Source organism: Monodon monoceros, unplaced genomic scaffold, assembly GCF_005190385.1.
Source record: "Monodon monoceros isolate NGI ecotype Baffin Bay Population unplaced genomic scaffold, NGI_Narwhal_1 Super_Scaffold_11, whole genome shotgun sequence".
In the NCBI taxonomy this organism is placed as follows: domain Eukaryota; kingdom Metazoa; phylum Chordata; class Mammalia; order Artiodactyla; family Monodontidae; genus Monodon; species Monodon monoceros.
Genome location: NW_021703767.1, coordinates 130,835,017 through 130,848,230, shown reverse-complemented (window position 1 = coordinate 130,848,230; position 13,214 = coordinate 130,835,017). Strand labels below are relative to the sequence as shown.

At 39.0% G+C, this 13,214-nt stretch overlaps 1 protein-coding gene across 1 annotated transcript in view; it reads right to left on the bottom strand.

The window, feature by feature from the left end:
* MRPL3 (mitochondrial ribosomal protein L3) overlaps positions 1-12,882 on the bottom strand; it is a 44,530-nt gene extending 31,648 nt beyond the window's left edge. The window contains exons 1-4 of the mRNA XM_029214666.1: positions 12,654-12,882; positions 11,456-11,640; positions 10,339-10,430; positions 8,362-8,460 (exon numbers count right to left, since the gene is read on the bottom strand). Coding sequence (XP_029070499.1) covers positions 8,362-8,460; positions 10,339-10,430; positions 11,456-11,640; positions 12,654-12,745 — 468 coding nt within the window. The 5' untranslated portion in view covers positions 12,746-12,882. The remainder of the gene's footprint in view (positions 1-8,361; positions 8,461-10,338; positions 10,431-11,455; positions 11,641-12,653) is intronic.
* Positions 12,883-13,214: the final 332 nt, after the last annotated feature.

Below are 13,214 nucleotides of genomic sequence, written 5' to 3'. Positions count from 1 at the left end.
TCCATCAGCCATTCCTGTAGCCTCTATTTAAACACATAGCCCACATCAGCCACTTCTCACCCCGACCCCAGCCAGCCGTATATCGTCTGGATTATTTCAGTAGCCTCCTATCACGTCTCCAACTTCTATACTCCTGACCCCCTGGTATGTTCTCCATTCACAGCTGGCATGATCCTTCTAAATTCAAGTTACGTTAGTCTCCACAATGGCCTGCATCTTGTGCAGAAGAATCGAGTCCTAAGTCCTCACCATGGTTTCCAAGGTTCTACACCACGTACTCTCCTCCCAGCTTGGCCTGCCTCGGGGACAATGTGCTCCTTACCAGTCTAAGAACTCACTAAACAACAGCCTCAGGTCCTTTGCACATACTGGTCCCCCTGCCTGGAATGCCATTCTGCCAGATTTTTTTCCCTTTACCTTTTCCTCTCCATAGTCTTAAACTGTCTATGCTATTTACAACTGCAGAAAATGTCTGCCTCACTATTATAGGTACACAGAATAACGACCTGACTTACACACATCATGGAAAGATCATCACAATAAGTTTAGTGAGCATCCATCATCTCATATAGATAAAACATTAAAGGAAACGAAAACAAATGTTTTCTTTGTGATGAAAACTCTTAGGATTTACTCTTAACTTTCACATATAATGTACAGCAGTGTTAATTATATTTATCATGTTGTACATATATCCCTAGTATTTATTTACCTTATAACTGGAAGTTTGTACCTTTTGACTGCCTTCATCCAACTCCCCCTCCTCCATCACCTGCCTCTGGTAACCACAAAACTGAAATCTTTTTCTATGAATTTGTTTGTTGAAGTATAATTGACCTATAACACTGTGAGTTCCTGGTGCAAAACAAAGTGATGCAATATTTCTATTACACAACGATCACTATTATAAGTCTAGTTACCACCTGTCACATACAAAGATATTATGTAGTTACTGACTATATTCCCCACACTGTATATTTCATACCCATGACTCATTTATTTTGCAACTGGAAGTCTGTACCTCTTAACCTCCCTCACTTATGTCTCTCCTCACGCCTCTGCCAGATTTCTGTATAATATGCTCCCTCACTTCATTCAGGTCTTCACCCAAATATCAACTTACCTTTCCTGATTATTCTACCTAAAATAGCACCACTTTCTGTCTCTTGCAATGCCCTCAGCACACTTTATTAATCTTCAAAGCACTTCCCTCCATCTGTCACAATACACATTTTTTAGTTGTTTATCTTCTGTGCAATAGCTTCCCTGTCTCACCCCCAAGCCCAACAAAATGTAAGCTTTTAGAGAGCAGAGACTGTAGTGGCTGCTCCATCCCCAGCTCCTCGCAGGTCCTACTGTCTGCTCTTCCCTCCACCCCTGCTTTTTCGTTCTGCTATTGTAAATATCCTTGGATAGAAAATATCCTTGAATAGAAAACTTTATGGACGACTTATTTCCTTACCATAATGTCCTGTTGTCTTTTTTTTCTGTTTTAATTCTTAACTCTTGATATAGCTACTGTAAGACTTACCAAAAAAGCTGTACCACTTCCTGATGTGAAGAGCCTCTTTCATGAGAATATAAGCAATAATATTTATCTTCCTGCTGTTCCCTCTCCCTCTGCCTCCCCTCTGATCCTAAACGAAGCACCTGCAGGACCCCAATGAGCCACAGTACTCTACGTATGCTTACCTGTGCCTGCCCATGCCAGTCTGTTGGCCTATAATCTCCCCCCACTATGTACTTCCAAAGCTCACTGAAAGTCTGTTAAATACATGTCTAGTCCCAGGTCCAGTGATAAGCCACACTTATCTGAAGAACATGTATTTGAATATGCAGCAAACTTCAGGTACTTGCTAATTTCAGTTTGAAATAAGAACTGTGCCCCTTTATAACTTACTGAGTAGGCTGTCCTCAGCTGACATGAAATTGGGTGGCATTGGCCTATAAGCAGAGAACTTTAGTTTTTAAATCAGTCTGCAGCCCCCTGAGAATCTCCCTGGAGCCCCCCAGTGGGACTGTGCAACAAATACTGAACAGCTCTGCTCCGGATGTCCACAGAAGATTGTTCTCCACCTCACAGAGTCCCCTCGGGAAGCTATCCTTTCTTCCAACAGTGATAACATACATTCACTCCAGTCATTCTTTATGGTTTCACTTCCCATATGCTGAAATCTAAGACTGATATTCAACATCGCTTTTACCAAGGCCCCTGCTTTTCATCCTCAGTCATACTCACTTCTTCCACAAAAGCAAACACAAAAGTTCATTTAAAAATGTGGCTCCTTGAAAAAGAAATAAAAAGAAATCTAGACTGGAAGGGAAGAAATAAAACTATCACTGTTTGCAGATGACATGATACTATATATGGAAAATCTTAAAAGATGCCATCAAAAAAACTATTAGAACTAATAAATGAATTCAGTAAAGTGACAGGATACAAAATTAATATATAGAAACCTGTTGCTTTTCTATGCACTAACAATGAACTATCAGAAAGAGAAATTCAGAAAACAATCCCACATGCAATTGCAAATTATCAAAAAATAAAATACCCAGGAATAAATCTAACCAAGGAGGTAAAAGACACTTGGACAACTAAAAGACACTGATGAAAGAAAGTGAAGATGACACAGAGAAATGGAAAGATATACCATGCTAATGGACTGGAAGAATTAATACTGTTAAAATAGTCATACTACTCAAGGCAATGTAAAGATTCATGCAATCCCTATCAAAATACCAATGACACTGTTCACAGAACCAAAACAAAAAATCCTAAAATTTGTATGGAAACACAAAAGACCCAGAATAGACAAAACAATTTTGAGAAAGAACAAAGCTGGAGGTATCATGCTCCCTGATTTCAAACTATACCACAATGCTACAGTAATCAAAGCAGTATGGTACTGGCACAAAAAGAGACACACAGATCAATAGAACAGAAGAGAGAGCCCAGAAATAAACCCACACTTAAATGGTCAACTAATCTATGACAAAAAGAGGCAAGAAAATACAATGGGGAAAAGACAGCCTCTTCAATAAATGTTGTTGAGAAAACTGGACAGCTACATGCAGAAGAATCAAACTGGACCACTTTCTCATATCATATACAAAAATAAACTCAAAAATGGATTAAAGACTTAAATGTAAGACCTGAAACCATAAAACTCCTAGAAGAAAACATAGGTAGTACAATCTTTGACCTAGATCTTGGCAAATTTTTTTTGGATCTGTCTCCTCACGCAAGGGAAACAAAAGCAAAAATAAATAAATGAGACTACATCAAACTAAAAAGTGAAGGAAACTATTAAGACAAAAAGACCACCTACTGAATGGAAGAAGATATCCACAAAAGATATATCTGATAAGGGGTCAAAATCCAAAATATACAAGGAATTCATACAATTTGACAGCAAAAGAAACCCAACAACCCAATTAACAAATAAGCAGAAGACAAGAATAGACATTTTTCCAAAGACATACAAATGACCAAGACACTTGAAAAAACATGCTCAACATCACTAATCATCAGGGAAATGCAAATAAAACCACAATGAGATATTGCCTCCCACCTGTCAGAATGGCTATTATCAAAAAGACAAGAAACAACAAGTTTTGGAGAGGATGTGGAGAAAAGGGAACCCTTGCACACGGTTGGCAGATATGTAAATTGGTGCAGCCACTACAGAAAACAGTATGGAGGTTCCTCAAAAATTAAAAATAGAAATACCATATAATTTAGTTACTCTATTTCTGGGTATTCTTCCAAAGAAAACAAAAACACTAATACGAAAACATATATGCACATCTATGTTCCTCACAGTGTTATTTACAACAGTTAAGATATGAAAGTGACCTAAGTATCCAACGCTAGATGAATGGATAAAGTTGTGTATATATGTGTACACACACACACACACAATGGAATATTACTCAGCCATAAAAAAAAAGAAATCTTGCCTGCAACAACATGGATGGGTCTAGAGGATATTATGCAAAGTGAAGTAAGTCAGATGGAGAAAGACAAATACCATGTGATTTCACTTATATGTGGAATCTAAAAAACAAATGAACAAAGGTAACAAAACAGAAACAGATTCATAGATACAGTGAACAAACAGGTGGTTGTCAGAGGAGGATGGGGTGGACGGGATGAGTGAAGTAAGTGAGGGAGGTTAAGAGGTAAACTTCCAGTTACAAAATAAGTAAGTCAGGAGGATGAAATGTACAGCATGGGGAATATAGTCAATAATGTAATAACTTTGTATGGTGACAGATGGTAACTGTGAGGATCATTTTGTAACGTACAGAAATACTGAATCACTATGTTGTGTATCTGGAACTAATAGTGTTTTAGGTCAATTAAACTTCAATAAAAATTTTAAAAATGTGGATCCTTAAAATTATTTTCCTGATGTACTGGATTCAGATTTATTAAATTTTAGAACAGACTTCAATTTTATTTTTGACCTTCACATATTCCACCTGGTAACTTAAAAACATTATTTTATTAATATTGGTTTTTAAGTATTCCAGGAGGCTTATGAGAAAAATCCTGTACTTTTTTTAGTAATACAAAATGGACAAGATAAACATCTTGACTAAGTAACTATAGACTGAGACATAAAAAGGACAAAGGTAATACATACTTCCTGATTATCTTCCAATTTCACTAAAAGTGAATAATTTTTTTCTTTTAAAATCAAAATATCATAAAACTAATTGGGTATCTGCCCTGAGAAAAACCAGATGTTCAAGTTGAGTTGAGTCAACAGCAGTATAACAAAGGGATTTTTTTCCTCTAACTTCCAAATAAATGATTTCAAAAGGCAATTTAAAAGACTGACAGCAGAGTCACACTTGGATAATCCTATCTGTGAGGTTGCATTTTTTCCTCCCTCTTCAGAGTTCTCTGCAATTATCCTCCTCACAATGAAAATGCTTCTCTGCTCCTAGGATGAATTGATTTAACCAACTTTAAGGCCACTTAGCTTCCTTATTCAAAAACACTATGTACCACATCAGTTTTTATTTATTATAAGGTACACAAATAGCAAAAGCAAAGCAGTCTAGTTTCTTGGAGGCATAAATTCTTTACAGATTAAAAAAAAAATAACATTCTAGCCCTATTAAAAATAAAACTGATTCAATCAACTCATTTTAGAATGCTTAACTATTTAATATTAACTCTTCTCTCTCTCAAACCCTCTATAATCAATCTACCTGCAGTTTCCCTGAGGGTTACAATGTGCAAGAGAAAGTTTGTATACTTTTAGTTTCAAAAATCTTTTTCCTTTCTGAACCAAAATGCTTTACTTTTAAAGAATTCTAGAACTTCATTTTCACATCCTATTCTGATGAAAAGTCATTCAAAGACAAAACTTTTTTCTTAATATTATAATACATGACCTCTGGTCCTAGAAAAATAATATCTTGAAGGATAAAAGGGCCTCTGTAGCACTTCTATACCAGAGTAGTGAACAGTTTTAAAAGTTTATGTCAGATAAGTGGTTAAAATTCACCACAGTATAAGTATACAGCATCCAAATCACCTTGCTGTGCTATATATTCATTGGTGAGATAAAGCTTAAGGTATGAAGACCAGAGTCTCAAATATCAAAGTAGAAATAGAAGTACTATCGTTTCTGTAATAGTTTAGTTATTATGTTATTTATTTATTTTTTTGCGGTACGCGGGCCTCTCATTGTTGTGGCCTCTCCCGTTGCGGAGCACAGGCTCCAGACGTGCAGGCTCAGCGGCCATGGCTCACGGGCCCAGCCGCTCCGCGGCATGTGGGATCTTCCCGGACCGGGGCACAAACCCGTATCCCCTGCATCGGCAGGCGGACTCTCAACCACTGCGCCACAAGGGAAGCCCTAGTTATTATGTTAATAAGACTTCATCAATAAGATTATCTTTATCACTAAGTAAAATAGAATAAATTGAGCTGACAAGTTCATTTTTGGAGGGGAACTTTTGTTTTTTCTTAAAAACTAAAATATTTGAGAACCAATGTGAGACTTAGAACTGGGAGAGAATTCAGAGACCATCAAGTCCAATTCCTTGTCTTCATGGGTAAGAAAATGGCTGTTCAAAAAGGTGGAGTGAAGGAGCTACTGGCAGCCATGGAAGAACTCAGCTCTTCTGATCCCAGGTCCACTCATTTCCCACTACCGCAGTCCCAAGGAAGTAATGTTCACAAATAGGCTGAAGCAGAATGGATTATCCCAACAGGACACCTGACTTACAAATACCAAGGCTGTAGAGTCATAAATTTACAAAATTAGTAATGAAATAAAGATGACAGTCCTAACAAAACACAGAAATACAATCAATTAGAAAACAGAGGTGTCTATCAAACTGAAGAACTGTTCACATGATTCACAGGAAGTTGGGCAAATATTTACACACTTAAAAATTCAAACATTTGACATTTTTAAAAAATGTTTCCCAAAATATCACACTATGCTTTTAATTACTGTGGTATTATCTGAACCCTGTAATTATTAGGCAATAATCTGTCAGGAATAGCAGATATTACTATGAAGGCTTAATGAAAAATAAACTAACTATACTACCATAATATGCAAAAATAGCTAAGTCCTCTAATACTTACGAGATAGGCCTATTAAACCATAGGACTCCAATCAGCGCCAATTTGCTGATCAGTATATACTTATAGGACAATTCCACCTGGATTTTCTTAAACACTTTAAACACGTCTTTCCTCCAAAGCATCCCTTTCCTTGTCCCTGTCCCAAGTCATGGCATGAGCACTGACCTGCTGGGTTCTCTTCCCACACACTCACACTCACCTGGTTTTTTATAATCCCTGCCTCTTCCAAGCCCAATGCAACTGCTCTGGGGCAAAAGACTTTTATCAACTCTCCCTGAGGGCTTAAAACAACCTCCTAAACGTCCTCCCTGCACCTGGCATCTTCTAATTTAGTTAACCATGATAACAGTTTGACCACTGCCCTGGTTAAAGAATTCAGAAAGTTCCTCAAAGTTTACATGATGAGGTCTAAACTTGTTAGCCCTGCATCCTGACAACCCCACCTGCCACACCTTTATCACATTCTCCCCGACTGCACACTAAGATCCAGACATACGGCCCTTCTCTTTCCAAGCACCAATGCTCTTCCATGCATCTGCTTCTGCAGAGCCCACTCTGCCTGGCATGCCTTTAGCACCCACCCTCCTTTCTGGTCTCCTCCCTGTGAAACCTCCTAGGATTCCCACAAGCAGAATTGGCCAATGTGCTTGTTGCACTTATAGTACTGTGTTGAGATAGTCAATTTATTAGTCCACCTTCCCTATGTATTCCCAAAGGGTGGATATCAAGACACAATTAACAAAGTAAGGCTTTCAGAGTCTGTCACTCTACCTCTTATTGGTGGGTGTCCCTGAGGGAGTTACTTAACTTCGTTATCTTTGAAAAAGTAAGTTAATAAATGTAAAAGACTTAATGCCTACATACCCAGCATGTAATAAGTGCTCAAAAGTTAACTATGACAAGGAAATAGGAGGCAATCGATAAACACTTGTTAGTTTTGACAGATGCACAGAACAGGTTGTCTCCTAACTTTCATTCATGTTCAGTTCATAAATAATTTATAATGGAAAAATGTTAATCTAGAGACAAGCAACATTTTAGTAAACCTAAAGATGTTTTAGCAGCCATTAGTGAAAACCATCACCATTTCTAGAAAGGCATTCTCTGCTTTTAGTCATCCCCAACCCCCCCAAAATACTAATTGTGCAGACTTTTTTTCACATTTAAACTACAAACTCAGCATTCTATTAGTATTCTACTTGGGAAATACACTTTATTCAGAAAAATCTGATGTGACTTCATACACAGCTTTCTTCCCAACACTGAAAACTTCTAATATATGAAAAATTAATCCTCACATGCTGTTGGAGTCAAGAGTTGAGACAATTTAGAAAAAAAAATGAAAATAAACATAAAACAACCACAAAATAATCAAATAGCTACCATCTTTTGAGTGTCTGTTACATGCCAGGCACATGTGAAAAGTCTCACGTAACCCTGGTACCAAACCTCTTATTAGGTAAGTAGTATTTTTATCCACATTTTACATCTGGGCAAATACTGAAGCTTAGAAGGTGAAGTTACTTGTTCCAGACAGTGTTCCAGACAGCAAACTCAAAGTCTCCCAGACTCCTGCGGTCAGTAGCTCTATCAGACTGCCTCCCCCCAAATCCACAGTTCACCTCCTGGACAAGTCTGTGGCTATGGGATATCCTCAAAACTTAAAAGAATTCAGAATCTCAAAGAATTCAGGTCTAAAACTAGTGAAATGCACTATTCTAGGAATGAAAGTGCACCCTTACATGGAAACGTGATACAGTTTTTCCTCCTACAGTCAGGGCTGCCATTTTTCCATTATGATTTTCCTTTGGAGTATATTTTAGGACGTGACAGTCTCGTACCTAAAAAAACAAACATAAAAAAACTAAGTATGTGCCAGGACACATGCTAACATTACATACCAGCCACACTGAGGCCCATCCAATCCATCTTATCTCACCATACCAACCACACTCTTAAAAAAACACTGTCAAATACTGAATATAACACAAACAGAAAAGTGCATAAAACACAAATATACAACAAAATGAGTATTTATAAAGAAAATATGCATGTAACCACTACACATGTCAAAAATCCCCCAAACCTCTGTGTCTCTTCCCAATTCCCCCCTCATACCCATTCCTCCTCCCCACCCTTTTTACCCCTAGAGCAGTGGCTCTCGAAGTGTGGTCCCCAGGCAAGCAGCATCAGTCACCTGGGAACTCTGTGAAAATGCAGGTTCTCAGGCCTCAGCCAAGACCTACTAAATCAGAACCTCTGTTTTATATGCCCTCCAGGTGATTCTGAGGTAAAGTCTGAGAAGAACTGTCCTAGAAATAACCACCTCTCTTGACATTTATGGTAATCATTTAACTTTTCATTATAATTACTACCTTTGAAAGTATTGTTTAATCCTATAGTTCAGTGCTGCCTGTTGAACCTTTATGTAAATGGAGTCAGACCACATATACTCCTCCATATTTTCCTGCTTTCACTCAAGATTCTATAGGTAAGGTTCTCCCATACTGTTGTGTGCGGCTCTATTCTGTCCATTTTCACTGTCACCCAGCACTCCATCATGTAAATACACCATGATTTATTTACCCATTCTACCATGATGGACATGGAAGTTATTTCTACTTTTGGAGTATTAAGAGTAATGCTGCTATAAATCATCTGTTCACATTTTCTAGTAACACTCAGGAGTGGAACTGGGAGACCACTGGTTCACGTACCTCAACTTTTCCATAATGCTAAACTATTTCCTGAAGCAGCTGTACCAATTTACAATCCCACCCATCATTCCTAAAAGCTCCCAAAGTTCTGTAGAGTTCCAGAAACTATACTCCTTTCCTTGATCATTCAGAGTCAGTAAAAAATTACTAAGGGCTTACAGGCCACCTGTGCCTGTCAACACTGGAAGCACTTACATGCATGAGGTCTCATTTTACTCCCCATCACCTCCCTAAACGCTTGTCTAAGGCCTGACTCCAATATGAACTGAGCTGTTCAAAGTGGTCTGGGCAATGAAGGTCTCAACTTTATCAGTGATCTTTTTATAATAATGATAAAGACAATAACAGCTAACATTTATTGGACATTTAATATTGTTTTAAATTTTAAGTGCTTGACATTTAGAATCTTGTGCAAGCCTCACAATAACCCTTTGAGGGAGATCATAGTGATTTCTCCTACAGAATAAAATTATTCTTTTACAGATAAGACACAGTGTTCCAAGGAACACAGCTAAAAAATGGCAGAACCAACATTTGAGGTATTCTGGTTCCAGGGCCTATATTCTTAAGCATTAGCGCTTAACCTTATCTCAGAGAACAAAATGTTACTTCCCCAGACAAAAGTGTTACATTCTGAGTTAGTAAAGAGATCAATATTACAATTTTGAATTGAAAGAACTCCATAAATGAAAATAAGATGGGACTGAGATTTTTTCTGATTATGAATTAAACTAGTAGATCTGTAAGAAGCTAGGTTACAATTTTTTTTTTTAATTAATTGCCCCAGTTATCCCAATGTCAGTATAAAGAAAGCCACCACTCTGGCATAAGTGAGAACATTCACTGACACCATCAGAAGTAAAGCTCTTTTACAGTATCTATGCTCAACTTTACCTCTTCTTCACCACAGTCAAATGTTTCAGGATACAAATATTGCCCATTTAGGTTTGCACAAATAGATCTCAGCACACACATAGATTTGTTACATCTTCTGTTTCTTACCTGAAGTAATGTGACCACATGCTTCTGACCATCTTTGGTCCATAAGGGCATCATGCCTAACTTCATTGCAATAAGGCCTACTCTAGAGGAACCTGGCAATTAAAAACAAATCAATACTCACACAGACTTTTCAACATTTGTCAACACAGTATTTCCTAAATTTTGCTTTCATATAAGGAGCAAGCAGATAAGAAACATGCTGATATATTCATACTGTAAAATACAACTGTTCCTTCCAGATATAAATGCCTTCAGCCATGCCTGACATAATATACTGGTACTCAATAAATCTCTGTAAAATAAAAAATATAAGAAAACCGTACAAAATAAAGAAAATAGTTACACTGATATATTCTGATATTTAAAATAGTGGTATTAATAGAGGGCATGATAAATCCATCATTATGCTTTGCTTTCCTAATATCAATTCATATCCAACCTCATTAATTAGGGAACATCTACTACTCAAATTCTAAGAAGTTAGCTGGAGTTATTGAGATGACACAAGTGGTCATGTTGCTAAAATATGTCAGCATCCACCATGACACTTAGATTTGTTGCATAAATTGATAAAGTTGCTCCACTAAGAATTCTAGCCATTAAACAATTCAACAGCCACAATAACCCCCAACCAACGGCAACTCCATGAACAGGAAAGGCCTTATGCTTTTTGGTCTGGCCACACATGGATTTAGCACTCTACCAGGCACATAGACCTGATTCTAGGGTTATGCTTGGCAGGCGTGGAGTGGCAGAATACCCCAGCTACAAACGTCTGTGTGATACATTACAGTTTAGATCACACTCTTCCAGTTTTTCTTCCCTGATTTATTTTATATTATTTTTCATCTGAAGAAAACAAGAAAACGTTTGCAGAACAATTCTCTTTTCACCTACAAAGCAGTTTCTTGAGGAAGTCTTGATGATCATCAGACATTCACTAACAGTAGACTAGAATGCTGGAAATATACTTGCAAACCACAATGAAATAGACACACTTAAGACATGAAAAATAAATTAAAGAGATGATAAATTGATTCAGAAGTCACTACGATTTTTAACGTGCCAGCCAGACAGTAATTAGGCGATGAGAACACAACATATACAAAATAACCACCTGGTTCCCAAGGATGTATAGGCCACGGCTCATCTTTCAGAGGACAGAGTTTACTTGCTAATTGGGCTTTATTTTCATCAGAGACCAACTGCTTAACAAAGGGAACATTTTCTTCAGAAAGATGCTCATCCCACCAAGTACCACTCTTGCCATGAAGACTTCTAACCAAAAGCCAGATGTCTGTTCTGTAAAAATAAAAATTAGAAAAGAAAGCACAATTCAAAAGGTTCCCCACTTAATGTACAGAAGGGAGGTCACATGAGTTGGAAAGTGTAGTCAGGGCCTTTGGAAAGGGTTTGGATTCTGTTCTAGTTTTTTTCCCTGACATTCCTCATGATAATAATGGGGCTCATATTTCAACTGTTAATAGTTACCCTGGAGGAAAAGTTCTTCCTCTTCTCCTCTGGGATAAACAGATTTCTAACAGAGTAGTCCTATGTAGACAAGAGAAGCCACAGGTCCATTAGAACATGTACGTTAACAGTTTACATCCAGTAGAGGTGACAAAATGTGGGGTTACTGATCTTTCTCTGATAAACCCCTGTAATGACATGGCCTTGGCTCAGAGTGGTGAAGAAACTGGGTGTGCAAATTCTAAAATCCATAAAAGACATGACCTGTGACTAGCTGAACACACCAAGAGAGACCTTACAGGATGGAGGTCAGGAAAGAGATGTGTAATTCTTGCCAGGAGGGTCAGAAAAGAAGCAAATCTTCCTGCGATCTATCTCTTTTGTATGCAGGTAGATACATCCAGGCTAGAGTCCCAATTTTTCACTTATTAGTTAAGTGACCTTGGGCAAATCACTTTTCTCTAAGCTTCCCTTTTACCTGCAAAGCAGAATAATGATAGGACGGGAAAATGATGGTATCTGTAAAACGGATGATAGCAGCTCTAAGGTGAGGCTACATGACGTAAGGAGACTAATGTTCCTAAAAGAACATTTATTACACAGTAAACGCTCACTAATTGGCAGATAATATTATTGCTGTTGGTAATGCTTGTTTTAATGCTCATCAGCATTAAAAAGCAAAAAAACCCACACCTCCAATCCTTCAAAGGGCACGTCCTTAGAGCAATGATTCTTACTCTTCAGGCCTGCACGGAACCCCCTCCTACCCCACGCCGGGCCAGGCCACAGCCCGAGGCCACAGGTGCAGGCACCACGCCGCACCCTCGTCTGTCCTCCGCACCCACCTGTTCTCCGAGCCCCGGGCAGCGCCCAGGCCGCCCGCGCCGCGGTCCAGCACCCGGGCGCCGGTCCGAGCCAGCAGCCTCCAACCGAGCATGACTAGGCCGGAAGGGCGCAACCCCTTCACCTCCGGGCGCCCCGCCGCTCCGCTTTCAGGGCGTCCCAGCGCCGGCGACCCAGTCCGCAGAGCCCTCCCGAACTGTCCAGCCGGCCGCCCCCCACTGCCCTTTCGGACGAAGAGCTAAAGGAGCCACTTCCGGTCCTTTCGCAAAGCGCGCCGGTGCCGGGGTGAGCCCCGGGAACTAGAGTTCCGCCTCCTGAAGAGTCCTACGTCGGGATCGAGTCGGCTGGGGAGAGTGGAGTCTGACTGACTCGCTCTCCAGGGGTGGAAAAAAAAAGGATGCTCGGAGTTTAAACTTCAGGAGAATGAGGCGAACTAGGGACAGGCTTCCTAAGGAAACGAAATCACTTCTAAGTAATGTCTGTTGTGGGGCAGCTCACTGTACTAAGCAGCGCTTGATAATCTTACATTGGCTTACGTTCAAAACAGCCCTGAAGGGAGGTTG